Genomic DNA, 22,621 nt, shown 5'->3' on the forward strand with positions numbered 1-22,621 from the left:
TGATACAGTGTGGAAACAGGCCCTTCGGCCCAACTTTCCCACACTGGCCAACAATGTCCCAGCTACACTAGTCCCACTTGCCTGCGTTTGTTCCATATCCCTCCAAACCTGACCTATTCATGTACCTGTCTATCTGCTTCTTAAATGATGAGATAGTCCCAGCCTCCGCTACCTCCTCTGGCAGCTTCTTCCATACACCCGCCACCCTTTGTGTGAAAAAGTTACCCCTCGGATTCCTATTAAATCTTTTCCCCTTCATCCTGAACCTATGTCCTCTGGTCCTTGATTCCCCTACTCAGGGCAAAAAACTCTGTGCATCTACCCGATCTACTCCTCTCATGATTTGTACACATCTATAAGACCTCCCCTCATCCTCCTGCGCTCTAAGGAATAGACCAAGCCTACTCACCCACTCCTTATAGCTCACACCCTCTAGTCCTGGCAACATCCTCATAATTGTTTTCTGAACCCTTTCAAGCATGACATTATATCTTTCCTATAATATGGTGCCCAGAACTGAACACAATATTTTAAAGATTCTCACCAACGTCTTATACAATTGCAACATGACCTCCCAACTTCTACACTCAATACTCTGACTGATGAAAGCCAAAGTGGCTAAAGCTTTTTTGACCACCTTATCTACCTGCGACTCGATCTTCAAGCAACCATACACCTGTACTATTATTTATTGCTCATATTCTATGTCGCTCTTCTAGGGAGATGCTAACTGCATTTCGTTGTCTTTGTACTGTACACTGCACAATGACAATAAAGTTTGAATCTGAATCTGAATCTGTACTTCTAGATCCCTTTGCTCTACAACACTACGCATAGGCCTAACATTTACTGTGTAGGTCCTGCCCTTGTTCCACGTCCCAAAAAGCAACAACTCACACTTCTCTGTATGTTTGTCAAAATGACTGCAGGAAACCCTTGATTTCAACTAGACATGTGCTTGAGAATCACTATCACCATGAAAATGAATGTTCAAGTTGGATTTTAAAGATATTATCGCTTGAATCCGCTATCTTTAAGAGCTCTATCTCTCTCTTGAAAGCATCCAGAGAATAGGCCTCCACTGCCTTCTGAGGCAGAGAATTGTAATACAATATTTTTAGCTGCAAATATGTGCTGCCCTTCAGTTATTTTGATAGCATTAACCTATTAACCTGTTAGTATTAATCAAACATTTTGAAACGTCAAACTTTGCACTGCAGATGATGTTATCATCCCATTTAATAATGCCCTGGATAATGATTGGATTTCTTTTTGCATTGTTCTCTGGCTGCAGGTGAGACAAAGCAAGCAGCAACCATGCAGAGTTCAATAATGAGTAAACTGCCTCACATCAACGACTCGCGGTTCATTCTAACAAACTATAGCGTTCCACCATCAAGAGGTTCTGAGGCACGATTCTTGGCACTAGGTACCTCCTCCTTCCATTCTCAGGTACGTCACAGCGCATATTATACTTGGGTGTAGCTGCGTTCTTTGCATGTTTATAAACAATCTTTTAAATTGCACAGTAAATGCTTCACAACCGCAAATTACAATGTGAATCACATATTTATTCTCAACTCTGGTGGCCTTGTAGCTTTGTGATTTGCCTTGGTGAACCTCAGCTCGGAAAGAGAGAAGTTAACCTGGCTTAAATTTAGGTTTATAAAAAAATACGCACAAAGTGCTGGAGCATCTCAGCAGGTCAGGCAGCATCTCACAGAGAGTGGTGAATCTCTGGAACTCTCTGCCACAGAGGGTAGTTGAGGCCAGTTCATTGGCTATATTTAAGAGGGAGTTAGATGTGGCCCTTGTGGCTAAGGGGATCAGGGGGTATGGAGAGAAGGCAGGTACGGGATACTGAGTTGGATGATCAGCCATGATCATATTGAATGGCGGTGCAGGCTCAGGCCGAATGGCCTACTCCTGCACCTAATTTCTATGTTTCTATCTCTGAAGAATATGGGTAGATGACGTTTCGGTTCAGGACCCTTCATCAGTTTATGGGCAATAGGTGCAGGAGTAGACCATTTGGCCCTTCGAGTCAGCACCGCCATTAACTGTGATCATGGCTGATCATCCACAATCAGTACACCGTTCCTGCCTTCTCCCCATATCGCTTGAATCCGCTATCTTTAAGAGCTCTCTCTCTCTTGAAAGCATCCAGAAAATAGGCCTCCACTGCCTTCTGAGGCAGAGAATTCCGCAGATTCTCAACGGTTCTGGTCGTTCCATTACAGGAAAGATGTGGAGGCTTTGGAGAGCATGTGGAGGAGGTTTACCAGAATGCTGCCTGTATTAAAGAATTTTAGCTATGGGGAGAGTTTGGACAGACTTGGATTGTTTTCACAGGAACATCAGGGGTTGAGGGGAGACTTCAAAGGTTCAAAGGTCTTTTATTGTCCCATGTACCATTTAAGGTTCAGTGATATTCGACTTACCATACAGCCATACTAAAAAAAATAACATGACACACAACTAGCCTGGAGAGGGGGTGCTGTCCTGTACGGCTGCCAGTCCTGCAGCAGTCCGTTTTGAAACTGCTTTCTCAAGTCCCTACCTGGTCGGAGAGGCTGCTTTCCTCCGAGCAGCACCTTCGACCCGTCCTCGCGGCCTACCAGTGGGGCCTGGAGCGGCGTTTCCTGACGGGACCTGGCCAGAACCTCGACTTCGGCAGTGGCACAGCGCTGGAGCGTTATCGCGGAGCGGGCGATGCCTGGCCTGGGTCGCTGCGCTGAAACTCCGTTATGCTGGGACCGCCAGTGGTGAAGCTCCATCCAGCGCGGCATGTTGGTTTGGAAGCCGCGGTCTCCGGTAAGGAAGCGGCTGTTCCAGGTTTCCCAAGCTGCTGTGAGGGTTCTCCCGACGCCGGTGCACCATCACCCGGCGAGAACGGCCTGGAACATCGGGCCTCCATAGCGGCGATTATGGAGGCCTCAATAGGCCCGACTTTGGGTGGACACGGGGATGGGGACTGGACTTTGTGCCGTCCCCACAGTAGGAACCATTGTGGAGGGATGTTTTTATGTTTTAATGTTAAACTTCTTTCTTAATGCTATGTTGTATTTTTATTAGTGTGCTGCAAGGACATCTGAATTTCCCCTGAATAAGGGGATTAATAATGTATTTATTATTATTATATTATTATTATTATTATTATTATTATTATTATTATTAATAATAATAATAATTATTATTATTATTATTACTACATAAAAGTTAACATAATCATCTACCACAGCAGATTCCCCACAATCCTCACTGTGATGGAAGTCAATAGAGTAATCTTAATCCCTCTTTATTCTCCCGTGGTCAGGACAGTCGAACCAGCTGCAGTCGGGGTGATCAAACCTCCCACAGCCGGTGATTGAAGCTCCCGCGTCGGGGCGATGGAAACTCCTGGGGCTCGGAGCTCCCGGTCAGACTCTAACCAGAGACCGCGAGCTCCACGATGTTAAGACTTAATAGAAGTATCTAATATTCTGAGATGCATAGGTAGGGTAGACAGTCAGAACCTTTTTCCCAGGGTGGAAATGTCCAACACCAGGGGGCATAGTTATGAGGTTAGAGGGGGAATGTTTAATGGAGATGTGTAGGGCTGTTCTTTTACACAGAGTGATAGGGGCCTCGAATGCATTGCTAGGGCTTAATGGTGGAGACAGATATGATAGTAGCAATTAAGAGGCTTTGAGATGGCAGTGCAGGAAATAGAGGGATATGGATCATGACAGGCAGATGCTATCTGTTTAACTTCACATCAAGTTTGGCACAAATATTGTTGAAGGGCCCTGTTCCTGTGTTGTATTGTTCTTTGTTTTATGTCTCTAATTATCAGGGCTTAGCATCATCTAGGGAGGGCTCATTTACCTTTCCCGAACTGCCGTGTTTGTTGGGGGCAGTCTTGGTAATAAGACCTGGAGGACTTATGGATCCAAGGGGGCCTGGAAATGTAAACTCGTCCTTAGGGTAATCTGGCCCAATGCCCTGAGTTCCATCAGTTCCGAACCTTGTATTTGCTTTGGCACTTCTGTTAACTGAATATTCTCCAGGAGAAAACACTATAAAAACAGAAGGAAGGGAAACAACTTCCTTCTAAAAAGAATAAACAGACCCCAGTTTTTGGATCTTAAGAGAGATAGCAGGCAAAGAGCTATGAATAACAAAAGTTACTTAAATAAGAAACAGTCCAGGAAGCCAAACCATTTTAAAGAGGACAAACTTTTTGTCTAACTATTTTTGAGTTCGATATAGCTCTTAGGGCTAACGAAATCAAGGGATATGGGGAAAAAGCAGGAACGGCGTACTGATTTAGGATGATCAGCCATGATCATATTGAATGGCGTTGCTGGCTCGAAGGGCCGAATGGCCTGTTCCTGCACCTATTTCTATGTTTCTATGTATTAATGAACTGATAATTAACTGGCCGTCACACTGACATTGAGTAAACTTTTTGTTACAACTTCTAGGCTCATCGTATGGCAAACTCTTCTCGTAATAATTTAAATGGTGTGATGACGATTCAAGCCAAGCCGCTTCAACAGAGACACGTGGGATTTACTGAAAAAGCACAGTAAGTGATGGAATAAAAAAAATACTTGCAGAAGATTGTTATTTGTGGTGTGAAATTACTTTAAGTGATTCTCTTTTTAAACGTCAATATTCTTTTGAAATTTGTGCTGTTCCGTGAACGAGAAGACAGATTTGGTAAATAACTAGCCTCATGAATCTGAAATACATAACACATAACGCCATAGTTTATGCAGGGTTCCTCTCCAACGACCTGATCATGATTTGAATAGTTTGCAAATCCAAAATGTGACCACAAGATGGATTGCCACATGACAGAAGATACCTGTAGCCCTTCAACAGCCTGAATATTTAGAGTACATGTTTCCCAAACACTTTCACAGCAATTTTTCATGGGATGTTTCCTAATTTCTCTTCTTTCCCTTAGCCCTTTCACCCCTCAGCCTCACCCTCCTATGTACATATTTATTGTACAAGCTTCAAGCCAACTCATACAAACTTTTTTTCTGCTCTATGTCCATTTTTCTTAATGTGTGTTAGAGTCATACAGCGTGGAAACAGGCCCTTCGGCCCAACTTACCCACACTGACCACCATCTACTCTGGTCCCACCTGCCTGCATTTTGCCCACATCCCTCTAAACCTATCCTATCCATGTACCTGTCTAATAATTTCTTGAACATTCCAATAGACCTTACCGCAACTATCTCTGCTGGCAGATCGTTCCATACACACACACACACACACACACCACCCTTTGTGTGAAGATGTTACCCCTCAGATTCCTATGAAATGTTTCCTCCTTCACCTTAAATCTTTCCCTTTTCACCTTATTTGCCCCAACGAATTGCAATGTACTTTTTTCATTAAAACTGCTGTATAAATGCTGATTATTCTCTGATTCACTTTTTGTTTATTCAAAAAAGCATGAAAAACATATCATTCTCAACACAGTAATTGGGAGGGGCAAGTGACTGAAGTGACAGTTGTGTAGGGCCTTGGTGAGACCAAGTTTTGGAGTATTGTGTACATGCCTTGCAGAGCATTTAACGAAGACTCATTAAATTGGTTCCAGGATGACGCGTTTGCTGAATGAGGAGAGATTGAGCAGACTGTTTTCTTCTGGGGTTAGAAGAATGAGAGATCTCATTGAAATGGACAGATATGTTATAGGGATTTACAGAAAGGGTACAGAGAAGATATTTTGTCTGGCTGTGAAGTCTTGGATCATAGGTTGATGTCTAAGATTAAGAGATAAATTGGGTTAGGGTTGCAGGGGGTGCAAGGGGGATTTTATCCATGCAGAGACCAATGCTTATGTTGAGGATTGCAAAAGTCATTATGGCGAATGATAGATTCGTAAATGTTAAGAGAATAGAGGGATATGATATAGATATGCCATTTATTGTCACTATACATGTACAGTGAAACTGAAAGCTGCTCGTACTCAGTGCATACATACAATTTTACACAAAAAACAAGAAACAGAAAAACAAAACAGAAGGGAGATGGGGGGGGGGAATAGGTGCACATGGACATAGGTGCATATGGACATGGAGCAGATGTAGATCAATCATGATCTTGACAAATGATAGACCTCTGTGTTCCTGGTAATTCAGCCCTGACAAGATAAATTATATTATTCCATTCTCTAATTGATGGTGTTTTGTACCTGTCCAGTAGCTTTAAATGATTAGGAAAGAACTGCAAATGCTGGTTTAAATCGAAGGTAGACACAAATGCTGGAGTAACTCAGCGGGGCAGGCAGCATCTCTGGAGAGAAGGAATGGGTGACGTTTCGGGTCGAGAGAAGGGTCTCAACACGACACATCACCCATTCCTTCTCTCCAGAGATGCCGCCTGACCCGCTGAGTTACTCCAGCATTTTGTGTCTATCTTAGCTTTAGGTGATTTATAGTTTGATCCAACAGTTTCGTAAATAACTCAATTTATCTTCCTAACATCTAGAGTTGTCCATGTTAAATGCCTTCAGCTGTAATTTCATCCACTCAGTCTCTTGTATCTCTTCGCAACATCCTGAGTTCATTTGCATTGCTCCTTCTTAATTTACTGTTGGGTGCTTATATCCAAGAGAGACGATTGAAAGGAGAGTAAAGGGCCCTAAATAGTCATTGGGTCATGCAGCTAAGTGTTTACTCATCTTTAAAAGTGCTTATTCTTCTTTGTGATTTAATTAAAGGTACAGTAACTGCTGCTAATTAATTCAAAACATAGCTGCCATGCGCTTTTATGTTTATTATAAATTAATTAGATTAATTATTGGCGTTACAATGGTGACATTTTTGCTGCTGTATTATACTTTCTGGGCAAAGATTTTGAAATTCAATAGATATGTTCCATTAATCATTTATGGGTTATTTGTTCGACTGTCTTGACCAACATTAATTGCCCTTCTTTAAATGTCCTTGTGGAGATGTTCTGAGACACCATCTTGAACCACCACGTGTCAGGTGACAGTACTGAACACACTTGATCCTTTTGTGCTTGCAATATTTACAAGAATACACTGGACCTCTCTATCTCCTTCCAAATGTTCACTCACCTGATAGTTTGACTCTACAAGTCCCTTGTTGTGTCTTATCCACATTACTCAAACAATGGGTAGACACAAAGTGCTGGAGTAACTCAACGGGTCAGGCAGCATCTCTGGAGAAAAGGAACTTTCAGTCTGAAAAAGGGTTCTGACCTGAAACTTCACTTGTCCCTTCTCTCCAGAGATGCTGCCTGTCCCTCTGAGTTACTCCAGAATTTTGTGTCTATCTTCAGTTTCGGAATTAAATTCAATTTGTTATTCCTCCACTCATTTACTCAGCTGATCAAGATCCCTCTATAATTCTTGATAACTTTTTTCACTATGATACCACCTATTTTTGGTTTAGCTGGTAGGACTGAGTAAAATCAATGTATATGGGGAAAAACCCGGATTGGGCTACTGATTTTGGATGATCAGCCATGATCATATTGAATTGCGGTGCTGGCTTGAAGGGCCGAATGGCCTACTCCTGCACCTATTTTCAATGTTTCTATGTTTCCAAACCATCATCTGTAGTTCCTTCCTACACCTTTGTTCCAACTCATCCATGCTATCCATCTGCATAATTTTATATTTGCCTTTATTTGACTAGTATCCCTCTAAACCTTTCCTATCCATGTACCTGTCCAAATGTATTTTAAGTATTGTTATAGTACCTGCCTCAATAGCTTACACTGGCAGCTCATTCCATATATGTGCCTGGTGGATTGGTTGTTTTGGCATGAAGTTGAAAGGCACTACTTACTGCAAATGGGGGCTTGGGAGCTTTGACGAAGTTGAAAGGCACTACTTACTGCAAATGGGGGGCTTGGGTGTGGCTTGAAGTTGAAATGCACTACTTACTGCAAATGGGGGGCTTGGGTGCATGGCACTACTTACTGCAAATGGGGCGTGGGTGCATTGGCTTGAAGTTGAAAGGCACTACTTACTGCAAATTGTGGCTTGAAGTTGAAAGGCACTACTTACTGCTAATTGTAGCTTGAAGTTGAAAGGCACTACTTATAGCAAATTGTGGCTTGGGTGCTTTGGCTTGCAGTTGAAAGGCAGTACTTACTGCAAATGGTGGCTTGGGTGCAATGGCTTGGTTGAAAGGCATTACTTACTGCAAATGGTGGCATGAAGTTGAAAGGCACTACTTACTGCAAATGGTGGCTTGGGAGCTTTGACTTCAAGTTGAAAGGCACTATTATTGCGAATGGTGGCTTGGTTGCTTTGGCTTGAAGTTGAAAGGCACTATTACTGCAAACGGTGGCTTGGGAGCTTTGACTTGAAGTTGAAAGGCACTACTTACTGCAAATTGTGGCTTGGAAGTTGAAAGGCACTATGTACTACAAATGGTGGCTTGGTTGCTTTGACTTGAAGTTGAAAGGCACCTCTTACTGCTAATGGTGGCTTGGTTGCTTTGACTTGAAGTTGAAAGGCACCTCTTACTGCTAATGGTGGCTTGGGTGTGGCTTGGGTGTGGTTTGAAGTTGAAAGCCACTACTTACTGCAAATGGTGGGTACCCGGAAATGTGGGTGTGGCTCAGTCTCTGCAAGATGGAGGAGGGAGAGGTCACGACTCGCTGTCTTTAGTGGCTTTGCACCCTACTTCAAATGGTATGAAACTGCACTCGAATTTGGTGGCCTTATACCCTGCTTGAAATAGAATTTCAAGGATTAGCCGTGTCAACTACCAGCCCACCAGCCTTGAGTGAGTGAGTTGCCAGCACAACAGGCTTGATTGACTGAGACGCCAGCCCAAGAATCCATTTGGCGCACAATTTGCATACTAGCCCTCTGGAAACCAGTCCCTTCTGCCCACAACACCCATACTGGCGCTCCAGAAAGCCCCCCCCCCCAAAATGGCCACCAATATTAGAATTAGTGGAGAGGTGGAATATTGCATTGGATGACTAGCCCTCCTGTGTGATGCTGGGACCCAATGGGTCCCACTTAGTCTAGTACACGATAAAAATTTAACACAAACATCCACCACAGCATTCATCACTATGGTGGAAGGCACAAAAATTGGCCAGCACTCCTCCATTTCCCCCCGTGGTCGGGATCAGAGTCCAGAGCCAGTCCATAGTCAGCTCTTCCCCACGGGGGTCCGCAGCTTCAGGATGGTGTAGGCCGGCGGTCGAAGATTTAAAGTCCCTGCCGCGCCGCAGCCAGAAGCACCGCAGACTGCAGGGCCGGCGGTCGAAGCTCCCCCTCCAGGGGTGATGTTAAGTCCACGCCGGGCCCACGGTAGAAGTTGGCCGCGGGCCGGCGGTGGAAGCTCCTTCTTCCCCCGGGTCCCCCACGAGGATCCCGGGCTGTAGACGTCGCGCCAACTTGAGCTCTGCAGACCGCGGCTTCAGGCTGCCGGCTGCCGCGGGCCAGCGAAACGAAGCACTCCCCACCGGCGAGCCCCAGCGAGGGCTCGCCCGCTCTGCGCCGAGATTCCTCGCTGCGCCCACTGCTGGAGCCCCGGGCGCGTCTCCGGGAAAGTCCACGCTGATCCTTGCTGTTAGGCCACGGGGGAGGCGACCTGGAAAAAGTCGCCTCTCCATGGAGGAGGCGACCGAAGCGGTTTCCCCCTCACCCTCCCACACCACCCTTCACACAAAACACACAAAGAAACACAAAAAACATACTTTAAAACATACTAAAAAAACAAAACAAGTTGAAAAAAACGGACACGCTGCTGACAGGGCGCCGGCTTGCAGCGCCCCCACCGTTTTCATGTTATCTGCAAACTTATTAATCATGCCTTGCATATTCTCATCTAAATCTTTGACATAGATGACAATCATGGGTCCTCTATGACTCATGTACATAATACTGTACATACACATATATGTCTTGTACATAAGATTAGTTACGGACCTCCTGTCTTAAAAACAATCTTTCACCACCAACCTCCATCTCCAATTATATGTCTAATTAGGTGGTTCTTCCTGGATCCCATGTGATCTAATCTGAGGCAACCTGAAGTGGGGAATTAGAAGGTGTAATTGTGCAAAAACTCATTTGAACTGAGTGGATCCATCTGATACTTTGATATTATGGATTTTCCTCATATGGGAGTCGACAAGAATCATCTGCCAAATATTATATCTTGATCTTTTTTTTAATTTCCACCTAAAGATGTGACCAAGATGACAAACAGTTAAGTACGGGCTCTGGTGTTTTGTCTACTGCAAGAAATCGTGTGGGACGGACTGCGGAACACAGTGTTCTTTCAGCATCCCGCATCATTCAGGCATCTGCAAGAAAGACGGCGACACAACGAAAGCTGCCATCACTTGGTTCAGAACTGCTAAAATTGAAAGCCGCCAATGTCTACAGTGATGAGATTCTTCGGGGAACTAAATTGTGAGTGGGACCTGGCGAACACTGGATAACTTTATCAAGCCACAACTTAAAATTGATTTAAAGTGCAAAGGAAGAATATATATTTATATAACACCACAGCTCATCATAATAGAATATTTCAAGCAAATTTTAGTAACAATCCAAATTGCACTTGATTAGGAGTCACAAATAACAGATGACTGGATTATCAGGGTAAACCAATTGGTAGTGTTGAAATATTGGACTGAGCATACAAGGAACTGCAGATGCCGACTTAAACCGAAGATAGACACAAAAAGCTGGAGTAACTCAACGGGACAGGCAGCATCTCTGGAGAGAAGGAATGGGTGATGTTTCGGGTTGAGACCCTTCTTCAGACTGGAGTCAGAAGAAGTGTCTGAAGAAGGCTCTTAACCTGAAAGGTCACCCATTCCTTCTCTCCAGAGGTGCTGCCTGTCCCGTTGAGTTACTCCAGCTTTTTGAGCCTATTCTAGGAAACTCTTCCAGTTGTGGGCAGGCAACATGTCATGTGACTAATGGCACACCTAATTATGCAGTACTTCATATTATTCTTCTGGAAATGCCAGTGAAAATATGATACGAGCAGTGTGCGTACACCACCTCAACTCTATGGAGTCATATTGTCTTACAGCGAGGAAACAGGCCTTTCGGCACAACTTGCCCACACTGGCCAACATATTCCCATCTACACTAGTCCCACCTACCTGCATTTGGCCCAGATCCCTCTAAACCTATCCTATCCATGTACCTGTCTAAACGTTTATTATATGTTGCGATAGTACCTGTCTCGACTACCTCCTCTGGCAGCTCGTTCCATACACTTATCACCCTTTGCGTGAAAAAATCTCTTGTGCGGAACCAAAAGAGTTGAGCTGGAATAAGCTCACAGGTCATTCCAATTTAAAATATATTTGTAACTTTTTAATTGTGTTAGTGACGATCTAATTAATGATCTGGTCTTTACAGTAGTAGTGGTATATTTTGATCTCTTGTGCAGAACTAAGAGAATTGATCACGCAGGTAACTTAAAATATATTTGTATCTATATAATTGTGTTAGTAACGATTTATTAATGATCTGGTCTTTACAGTGACAGAGGTGGAACAATTCCATCAGTACTAACTAAAAATAATAGCAATGTCTGGATTATGCTTGTGTAAAACATTGAGGTCAAGGTTACTGATACCCTGCTCTGAAAAATGTGTTGCAGTTCTTTGCCAATGGAATCAAAAGAGAAATCTTTGATTTATTGTGAACAAATGAATTCATTTCTATTCTCACTAAAAAAATCAGGAGGAGTGCTTGATAATGAGTTACTGAATTCGAATGGATTTTAATGAATTAGTGGGAAATATATAAAATATTAGGGGACAGTTTATGATTTATGATATTGACCAAAGCACTGCCAGACACATTGAAACATGCAAGCACACAGTCTTGTGAAATTAACTTTCATTTCCCACTCAAAATCTCAGAAATGAAGGAGATGTCAATTTCACTGAGCTCATCATTCATAAAATATGTCAATTACTACACAAGAATCAATGGGCATACCAAAGTAATTTTTCTACTTCTCATCGCAGTACAAATGCTTCTGCAACTTACAAGAGCTCTCAACATGTTGAAGTAATTGCAAAAGCCCACAGTGCTGCAAGGCATCAGGCATATCAGCCCTTCACACTAAAGAGGTAAGATTAAATATTAATCAGGTTATATCTGAACTTTGTCCTGAATTGGGAACAAGAGTCTGGCCAAATGATGAGCATTCTCGAGGGGGAGGGAGAGCGGCCTGATACGCACATTGGTACCAATGACATTGGTAGGAAAATCGATGAGGACCTGCGGAGTAAATATAGGGAGTTAGGGAAGAGGTTAAAAAGCAGGACCTCAATGGTAGTAATCTCTGGTGCTATGTGCTAGTGAGGGCTGAAATAGGCCAGAGGAATATGTGATTGACTAGCTGGGGCAGAAGGCCTCATTTTTGATTATTGGCATCCACTTTGGAGTAGAGATGGCCTATGTAAGAGGGAGGGGTTGCATCTGAACTGGGAGGGGTCCAGATTCCTAAAAGGGAGAGGTGTTGGTGCTGGTCAGGAGGATTTTAACCAAATTGCCAGGGTGGATGGTTCCAGGGCAGAAAGGAGGCAGATGAAAGGTTGGGGGTCAAATACTGTAGTCAAAGAGAGCAAGATTGGCTGGACAGCCAGATGCACGGTGAAGAGAAGAAAACCCGAAGATTTACAATGTATTTATTTCAATGCCAGTGGCTTAACAGGTAAGGCGAATAAACACAGGACATGGCCTGGCTTGGGGGACTGGGATATCGTAGCCGTAGCAGAAATATGGCTGAAAGAGGGGTAGGACTGGCAGCTCAATATTCCTGAGTATGGGTACCACAGACGTGATGGAGATGCAGATAAGTGAGCAGGGAGATTACCTTTTTGATCAGGGAGGACATAACCATAGTACCCATAGGTGATTGTCCAGTGAGGCTCAATTGGTATAACTGAGAAATAGGAAGGAAGTAGTAATTCTGATGGAACTGTATTATAGGCTCCTCAAGAGTCAGCATGAATTAGAGGTGCTGATGTGTAGGGGGATTTCAGATAGATGTAAAATTAATAGGGTAGTTAGTGTTAGCGGAAGATGTTAACATCCTTAATATTGACTGGGTCTCCCAAAGTATAAAGGGGTTGAAAGGATGGAATCTATTGTCAAGTAAGATTCCTTGGTTAATACATAGAGGCCGGTAAGTAAGTCAGTCCCGCGGCTGAATCCAAGCTCCACGAACGGGCCGGTTCAAACTCCGCGGCATAGAAACATAGAAACATAGAAATTAGGTGCAGGAGTAGGCCATTCGGCCCTTCGAGCCTGCACCGCCATTCAATATCATCATGGCTGATCATCCAACTCAGTATCCCGTACCTGCCTTCTCTCCATACCCCCTGATCCCTTTAGCCACAAGGGCCACATCTAACTCCCTCTTAAATATAGCCAATGAACTGGCCTCAACTACCCTCTGTGGCAGAGAGTTCCAGAGATTCACCACTCTCTGTGTGAAAAAAGTTCTTCTCATCTCGGTTTTAAAGGATTTCCCCCTTATCCTTAAGCTGTGACCCCTTGTCCTGGACTTCCCCAACATCGGGAACAATCTTCCTGCATCTAGCCTGTCCAAACCCTTAAGAATTGTGTAAGTTTCTATAAGATCCCCTCTGAATCTTCTAAATTCTAGAGAGTATAAACCAAGTCTATCCAGTCTTTCTTCATAAGACAGTCCTGACATCCCAGGAATCAGTCTGGTGAACCGTCTCTGCACTCCCTCTATGGCAATAATGTCCTTCCTCAGATTTGGAGACCAAAACTGTACGCAATACTCCAGGTGTGGTCTCACCAAGACCCTGTACAACTGCAGTAGAACCTCCCTGCTCCTATACTCAAATCGTTTTGCAATGAAAGCTAACATACCATTCGCTTTCTTTACTGCCTGCTGCACCTGCATGCCTACCTTCAATGACTGGTGTACCATGACACCCAGGTCTCGCTGCATCTCCCCCTTTCCCAATCGGCCACCATTTAGATAATAGTCTGCTTTCCCGTTTTTGCCACCAAAATGGATAACCTCACATTTATCCACATTATACTGCATCTGCCAAACATTTGCCCACTCACCCAGCCTATCCAAGTCACCTTGCAGTCTCCTAGCATCCTCCTCACAGCTAACACTGCCCCCCAGCTTAGTGTCATCCGCAAACTTGGAGATATTGCCTTCAATTCCCTCATCCAGATCATTAATATATATTGTAAATAGCTGGGGTCCCAGTACTGAGCCTTGGGGTACCCCACTAGTCACTGCCTGCCATTGTGAAAAGGACCCGTTTACTCCTACTCTTTGCTTCCTGTTTGCCAGCCGCCAGCCAGTTCTCTATCCACATGGCATGGGGTGGTTGAAGCTGCCGCCCTCAAGTCCAGTGGACGAAGCTGTTGTTGCGGGAGCTCTACGGAAAAACAGGTCACCAACCTGTGACCTGCGAGCTCCCGACGATGTCGTCCACTGGCCTGGTACCAGGGAAATGGTGAAGATATTAAATCAATATTGCTGTCACTCAGAAATATTTTTCGCTGTGCCCTCTAGTTAGTGTAATATCATTCATTAACTATGTCCCTCTTTAGTTGTAATCTCCTCAATTACTTTTATTGTGTTGAATTTCAAATATCATTGATTAAATATTGCCCAGGTCCACTTGCAATTCCTCAATAAATTATTTTCCCTCGATCTTTTCCGCCTAACCTGGTTCCATCTGCCCATTACCTATCCATGTGTTTCTTCTCCCTTTGGTGACATTTGCCTATCTCCAGGGGTCTCAGTAGTAATCCCATGGAAGATGAGGCTGAAGAGTAGGGAGGTGAGTATTGGGTATAAGCCCGAGAGGTGGCGCCATCGAGTGTGGCAGTCTCGCCTGCAGCTGTTCGTACTTTCATCCTTTTTTAATTTTTAGTCCGTCAAAAAGTTTTGTTTTGGAGGTATTTTAGTCTTTTTATGTGGGGGGGGAGGGGGGAAACAGTTTTTCACAGTCGCTACCTGGGTCGAGGATGCGTCTTTCCTCCGAGCCGCAACTTCGCCCCCTCCTCGTGGCCTAACCTCTGGATTAGCGCGGCTTCCTGCCGGAGACCGGTCAGAGCTTCAGCTTCAGCGGCAGCGCAGCACTGAAGTACCATCGCGGAGCGGCCGATGCCTTACTAGGGTCACTGTGTTGGAGGCTCCGGACTGCTGGGACTGTCGACTTTAACACCGTGGAGCTGTGGTCCGTGGAGCTTCCAGCCGCGGGCGGCACTGACTTTAACATCGCGGAGGCCTGGGATCTTTCGCCGCAGTCGCCAGTGTTGGAGCTCCGCGCAGCTTGGCCTGTGGACTGCGGGAGCCGCGGTCTCTGGTAGGAAGCGGCCAATTCGGAAACTCCAAGCCATCATCCGGCGAGAGGGCCTCAAACATTGGGCCATTCGTAGCGGCGACTGCAGAGGCGACAATAGGCCCCGACCACAGGTGAACAAGAGGAAGTGACTGAACTTTTATTGCCTTCCTTCACAAACGTTGATTCCGCTGTGGGGGATGTTTTATGTTAAATTCTATAGTGTTGTGTTTATCTTATTTGTGCTGCATGGTAGCTCAAATTTCACTGGACCAATTGGTGTATGTGACAATAAATGTCCTTTGTCCATAAGCCTGGCATTGGCCATTTGGCTTGAGTGGCTTGTTAATTGTATTTAAATTGTAACTGCCCTGCAATTAAACCTTCTCTCAGGAGCACCCATGGAATGTCAGCAATATATTTGATCGAGTTCCAATTCTTAGCGAGATAAATATTATTCTTTGCCTTTCCTCTGAACTTTACCCAATTTGTGGCTGGCTACTGCACTGATAGGGCTTTTCAATCCGTACTGCAGTAACAACTGCAAGCAATAAAGGAAGCAAGTTAGTTAAATATCAGACTCCAACATAGCAATCCTGAAGATACTTTTTACTATATTATATTTTTCCAAAGATTTTAAACTGCCCAAGCCTTGCTGAAAATATTTAGATGATTAATTGCAAACATCTTTTAGGTTACAATCGTTTCATTTAATACACACTGCTATTGCTTTACCTTTAATTGGTTTAAAAGGTTGAATAAATGTTTTTCCACTATTCCTGTGGTATTATATCTGTGTGTATTAGAATTGATCCGTTAACCTTTATCTACCTTTGTTTTAGTTCTGCGCTGTTACTGATTATTGGGCAATGGAAGTATTAACTCGTATCTTTAAACTAATTTTAATTGCAGATTTTTTTCACTGTGTTAAAAGGGTTTCTAATTCTCATTCATTTAGACATTCTGGATTAGATCAACTCTCTTCTCCTTCAGCACAAACAACTCGTCATAACCAATTACCACCTATTAATTCAGATTCGGCAGAAATGCACTTTCCCATGCCTATATCAAGACAACAACTGGTAAGGTGGAAAGCCTTCATGTTTTGTCAGTTACGTTAGTATGCCTGTGTCCAAACATTACGTCAAAGTCACGTAGAATGCTTAAGCATTAATAAAGCAAAAAACTGCAGATGCTTGAAATCAGAAATAAACAGAGAAAAATACTGTCGATAATCAGGTCTGGCGGCAACCATGGAGTGAAAAACTTGCTTTATTAAATTCTGTTGAAAGCTTATCAACTTGAAAGGTAACAGTTTCTCTCCAAAGATGTTTCAAAACTGCCAACTATTTCCAGAATGCTCCACATTAATTTGTTGCCAGGAGTTCACATTTAAATTGTGGAACTAGTTGAGTTAGTCAGGCTGTTATCTACATAGATTTTAATATATGAGGTGTTGCACTTTGGGAGGTAGAATGTAAGGAGAAAATATACAATTAATATCAACATTGATATACAGAGGAATCTTGTGGTCCAAGTCCATAATTCCATGAACTGGCAACGCAAGTAAATAGAGTAGCAAAAAGGCATATGGTCTGTTTGCCTTCATTGGTTTGGGGCATTAAGTTACAGGAAGTCTTGATGCAACTTTATAGAATTGGTTGGGCTGCAGAGTGTTGTGTGCAATTCTGGTTGCCCCATTACATGAAGGATGTGGGGGCGTTGAAAAAGAGGGGGTTTACCAGAATGTTGCCTGAATTGGAGGGTATTAGCTACAAGGAGAGGTTGGACAGACATGGATTGTTTTCTGTGCAATGCCAAACATTGAGGGTGGACCCGATAGAAGTGTATCAAATTATGAGGTATAGATAGGATGGACGGTCATAGCCTTTTTTCCCAGGATGCTAATATCAAATACCTGAGGACATAGTTTTAAGGTGAGAAGGGCACAATTTAAAGGAGATGTGTAAGGCAACTGTTTCTGCCCACCGGGTGCCTAGATGTTCTTGCCAGGGCTGGTGGTGGAGGCAGATACGATGGTGGGATTTAAGAGACTTTGGATGTGGATATATGGGGAATAGATGCATATGGATTATGTGCAGGCAGAAATGAGTTTGTCTTGGCACAGACATTGTGGGTCGAAGGGCCTGTTCCTGTGCTGATCTGTTCCATGTTCTAATACCAAGTACCTCGAGGTTACTACTTGTGAAGAGCAATTTTGAAAAAGAAATTGGCACAGACATTGTGGGTCGAAGGGCCTGTCCCTGTGCTGATCTGTTCCATGTTCTAATACCAAGTACCTCGAGGTTACTACTTGTGAAGAGCAATTTTGAAAAAAAAATCAGTCAGGAAAGTCTTTGATTTATTTATTGTCCCCATTTATCTTTAAAACATCTCAAAGATCCTTGAAACCAATAAAGTAATTTTGAGGAAACTGTTCTAATGCAGGGTGGAAGACAGTCAACTTCACCACAGCAATCTCTCAAAACCAAAAGGAGGTAAATGTTTTTATCCCCTGCACCACAGGGGATAACATCCTCTTAAAACTGGTCCTCTAGTTTCACCTCAGGGAGTACATGGGACCTTGTATTAAGGTATTTTCCAAAGGATACTATTTCTGATAGTATTGCATATCTCTAGTGTGGCACCAAAGTGTCAACCTGGATTTTATTTTTGCCAACTCTCTGGAGTGAGACTTGAACCCATAACGCTAGGTATTGACCATTGACATTGTTGGCACAAGCAATCAATGTGACAGGTGACTGTAATTGCACTCTTCTAGTATAAATTCATTAACCAGTTCATAGCTACTTCTTCTACTTTTATGAGTATTAAATTATTGATGAATTAATTCATTTTAAGAAAAATGTATGATGTGTATTCTCTGACAGAGAGGAAGATTCCCACATAGCCGAGTGTCAAGTGCAGTTGGAGAAGGCTCAGGCCGTCGGCCTCTCAGGGAGAGACCAATTGCTTTGGACACATCTTCAAGGCCAAATACAACGCACACATTTCGGGTATGATTTTTATATGACAATAAATTACCTAATGCAAGGCCAGTAAATTTAAAGCCAGCTATTAATGATACTAGAGGATGACTAAGTAATGTTGTGTTTGTGTGACCTGAACATAACTCGATCGATGTTAAAGTGACCCAGGAGACTTAAAGATGGGGGAGATATGAGAAAGACAGAAGAGGAGTGTCTTTTCACCAGTAGGGAAGGGAAAACTTGCAGAACCTGGCACAATTCTAATATGGACTTCCAAATTTGTACCAAAAAAAAATCAAACTTGCTTTTGTTTTTCCCTCTCTCCCCCCTTTCTGGTTCCATCCATCTCTGTCTATGCACTTCACTGTCTGGATCCCTCCCCATGTGGTTCCAACTGCCCATCATCTCTCTCTTTAAAGTTCCCATTAGCACGTACCTAACAGATTCTAGAGCCTGCAGCCTTTGTGTCCCCATAATCACTCACCAGCAGATGTCTCCACCTAGCTCTTTCCTCCCTTGGGTCCATTTGCCTTTTTTTTTCTCTTTGTCCACTTCCACCCGTCACCCACCAGCCTCTGTCTCCCAACTCTACTTCTCTCCCTCCTCCATCTGCCCATCATGTTTCACCCCTTTTCAGTCTGCCAAAAATGTTCTGTACTGCCTTACCCTTAGCCTCTCCATTTATACTGGTGATCTTACCTCTCCAGTCTCAATCATAATGCAGGGTTTAGACCTGGGATGTCAACAATCCCTTTCTCCTCCACAGATGCTGCTTAACCCACTGAGTTCCTTTCATGGTTTGTTTTTAGCATTTATATATTGACTTTTGATACCTCAAAAATAATTCCAAAAAGCTCTCTAGAAACTTTTGAAAAGCAATCACTGTTATAATGTCAAAAATGTGGTATCCAATTTGCACATTACAGGAAAAAAGCAATATGATAACAAGCAGATAATCTAACTTCAGTGTTGCCAGTTGAGGGATAAATATCTGTCAGGACCCCAGGAAGGACCCCTTCTCAGTTTTGCAAAATAGTGCTATCTTTGCAGAGACGGAAACCGCTGTCAAAACATGGAGGGGACCAGGGGACAGGGGGGACACAATTTCTTGGTGGCCGCTCGTGCATGCACACACTCACACTCACACTCACACTCACACACACACACACACGCACGCAAGGCTTCGGAGGCTCAATCCAGCGCTACATGCAGCTTAACTCTGCCCATGACTCTGCCTGTCTCACCGGTTTAACCACAGCCCTGTCTGGACTGACAAGATACCAGCGCTGCTTCTTCATGCTGGCCATATTTCCCGTAAGTCCAGGAAGGGTTGTAAGCTCACCTGGCGGGACAGGCAGAGTTAGCTGGGTTTAGCTCTGCTTCTCTGCGCTGGCCCGTCTGACTGCCGACCAAAGATCCTACACAGAGGATCTTTGCTGCCGACCTCTCTGGCCACCCATGGGGGGGGGGGGGGGGTTACTCGGGAGGGGACGGGACAGCGGCGGAGAACCGGCCGAGATCGATCCTGCCACGCCTCCCTCCTCCAATCACCGCGCCTCCCCCCCCCCCCCCCCCCCCCCCCACTCCCCCCTCCTCCAATCACCGCGCTGAATCATGTCCCGCCCCCATTGCCTGCTTACCAACGTCGCTCTCCTCCAATCGGCGCCCTCGATCATCAGTCCCACCCCCACTGTCTCGCGAAAAGCGGAGATTTCACCAGATTTTTAATTCCGGATTACAACAACTTGGGGGGATGTCCCCCACCTCTCAAGACATGGAGGGGACGTGTCCCCTCTGTCCCCCCCCCCCCCCGGGTTTTCCGCCCCTGCATCTTTGTGCATCTGAAAGCCCAAGTAAACCATGGCTTAACTTCTTAACCAACATTTCAAATTGGCTTGAGATACCAAAACTAACCTGGCCAGCATAAATATATTTTACCAAAAAACCTTTCAGTTTGTATCTCATAAGTGCTCACGAAGGTGACATGTTAGAATTGACATTTATTTGTTATTTAAATAAACACAAAGCGCTAGAATAACTCAGCGGATCAGAACATGGATAGGGATCCTGTTTGTTATGCTTTAAACATCAATCTATAGTGCACATTTCCTGAACCAATACATGTCAGAGAAGTGAAGAGAACAATTCCTAGTTTATTTTACCTCCAAAGGCCAATTCAAATCTAGCAAAATGCATCCTTGAACGATTCAACTTCAGCACAAACTCACTCTTCTCGAGTAACATTAGTGATGATGTGCAATTCAAACTGTACATAGGTTCATTTTGCTTATGATGTATGTAGTTAGAAAACCAGATGCTTTATGAATCTTGAATGAACGCAATTCTGTTGTAAAATACAGAATCTTTATTAATTGTGATGTTTTGTGACAGATTTTAATTTCGTTGAAGTTTGCAGATGATAGGTGGAGGGGCAGGTAGTGTAGAGAAACCAGGGACTCTGCAGAAGGACTTGGATAGTTTGCGTGAGTGGGCAGAGAAGTGGCAGATGGAGTATAGTGTAGCAAAATGTGGAGTGTGCATTTTGGTAGTAGGTATAAAGTCGTAGACTATTTTCTAAATGTGGAGAAATGTGGGTAATCTAGAAATTAATCGGGAGGTGCAAATGTCCCAAAAGGTTAATCTGCAAGTCGAATCAGTATTACGAAAGCAAACTATTTAACATTTATTTTGAGAGGGATTATATACAAAAACAGGGATGTAATGCTGAGGCTCTATAAGGTGCTGGCCAAGCCGCATTTTGAATATTGTGAGCAGTTTTGGGCACCATATCTGAGGAAGAATGTGCTGACTCTGGAGAGGGTCCAGAGGAGGTTTACAAGAATGATCTCATGAATGAGTAGGTTAACCTATGATGAACGTTTGACAGCACTGGGCCCATATTCGCTGGAGTTTAGAAGAATGAGGGGGACCTCATTGAACCTAGAGAATAATGAAAGGCTTGGCTAGAGTGGATGTGGAGAGGATGTTTCCACTAGTGGGAGAGTCTAGAGACTAGAACTCATAGCTTAGAATTAAAGAACATTCTTTTAGGAAGGATCTAGAGGAGGAATTTCTCTATAGTCAGAGGGTGGTGAATCTGGAATTCTTTGCAACAGAAGGCTGTGGAGGCGAAGTCTGTGGATATATTTAAGGCAGAGATAGATAGATTCTTGATTTAGTATGGCTGTCAGAGGTTATGGGGAGAAGGCAGTAGAATGGGGTTAGGAGGAAGAGATAGAGCAGCCATGATTGAATGGCAGAATGGACGTGATGGGCCGAATGGCTTAATCCTAATTAATGCTTTTTTTCCACCAGAAATATGTAAACGATGCAGTTCGTAACACTTATCACGGTGCAATGCTGAATTAACCATAATGGACCAACAGAGCAAATGATATCCTGTTTTCAGTTCTCAGTGTATCAAATGTATTTGTGCCCCCCCTCCCCACCTTTCCTACATCCAAAGAGACCATGAATCACATCAAAACATAGAAAACAGGTGCAGGAGTAGACCATTCTGCCCTTCGAGTCTGCACAGCCGTTCGATATGATCATGGCTGATCATCCGACTCAGTATCCCATCCCTGCCTTCTCTCCATACCCCCTGATCCCTTTAGCCACAAGGGCCACATCTAACTCCCTCTTAAATATAGCCAATAAACTGGCCTCAACTACCTTCTGTGGCAGAGAATTCCACAGATTCACCACTCTCTGTGTAAAAAATGATTTTCTCATCTCGTTCCTAAAAGACTTCCCTCTTATCCTTAAACTGTGACCCCTAGTTCTGGACTTCCCCAACATTGGGAATAATCTTCCTGCATCTAGCCTGTCCAACCCCTTAAGAATTTTATAAGTTTCTATAAGATCCCCCCTCAATCTTCTGAATTCTAGCGTGTATAAGCCGAGTCTATCCAGTCTTTCTTCATATGAAAGTCCTGCCATCCTAGGCATCAGTCTGGTGAACCTTCTCTGTACTCCCTCTATGGCAAGAATGTCTTTCCTCCGTTTAGGAGACCAAAACTGTACGCAATACTCCAGGTGTGGTCTCACCAAGACCCTGTACAACTGCAGTAGAACCTCCCTGTTCTTATACTCAAATCCTTTTGCTATGAATGCTAACATACCATTTGCTTTCTTTACTGCCTGCTGCACCTGCATTTCTACTTTCAATGACTGGTGTACCATGACACCCAGGTCTCGTTGCATCTCCCCTTTTCCTAATCGGCCATCATTCAGATAATAGTCTACTTTCCTTTTTTTGCCACCAAAGTGGATAACCTCACATTTATCCACATTATACTG

At 43.8% G+C, this 22,621-nt stretch overlaps 1 protein-coding gene across 4 annotated transcripts in view; it reads left to right on the top strand.

Moving 5' to 3' along the window:
- The window catches only part of LOC129696995 (protein FAM149A-like), a 93,685-nt gene that overhangs the window by 59,020 nt on the left and 12,044 nt on the right, over positions 1 to 22,621 (top strand). For all 4 annotated transcript variants that reach the window (XM_055635168.1, XM_055635176.1, XM_055635185.1 and 1 more), the window contains exons 8-13: positions 1,295 to 1,452; positions 4,467 to 4,570; positions 10,195 to 10,422; positions 12,006 to 12,110; positions 16,288 to 16,411; positions 18,221 to 18,346. In XM_055635168.1, the coding sequence (XP_055491143.1) occupies positions 1,295 to 1,452; positions 4,467 to 4,570; positions 10,195 to 10,422; positions 12,006 to 12,110; positions 16,288 to 16,411; positions 18,221 to 18,346 (845 nt within the window). The remainder of the gene's footprint in view (positions 1 to 1,294; positions 1,453 to 4,466; positions 4,571 to 10,194; positions 10,423 to 12,005; positions 12,111 to 16,287; positions 16,412 to 18,220; positions 18,347 to 22,621) is intronic.

This window comes from Leucoraja erinacea, chromosome 1, assembly GCF_028641065.1.
Source record: "Leucoraja erinacea ecotype New England chromosome 1, Leri_hhj_1, whole genome shotgun sequence".
Taxonomy (NCBI): domain Eukaryota; kingdom Metazoa; phylum Chordata; class Chondrichthyes; order Rajiformes; family Rajidae; genus Leucoraja; species Leucoraja erinaceus.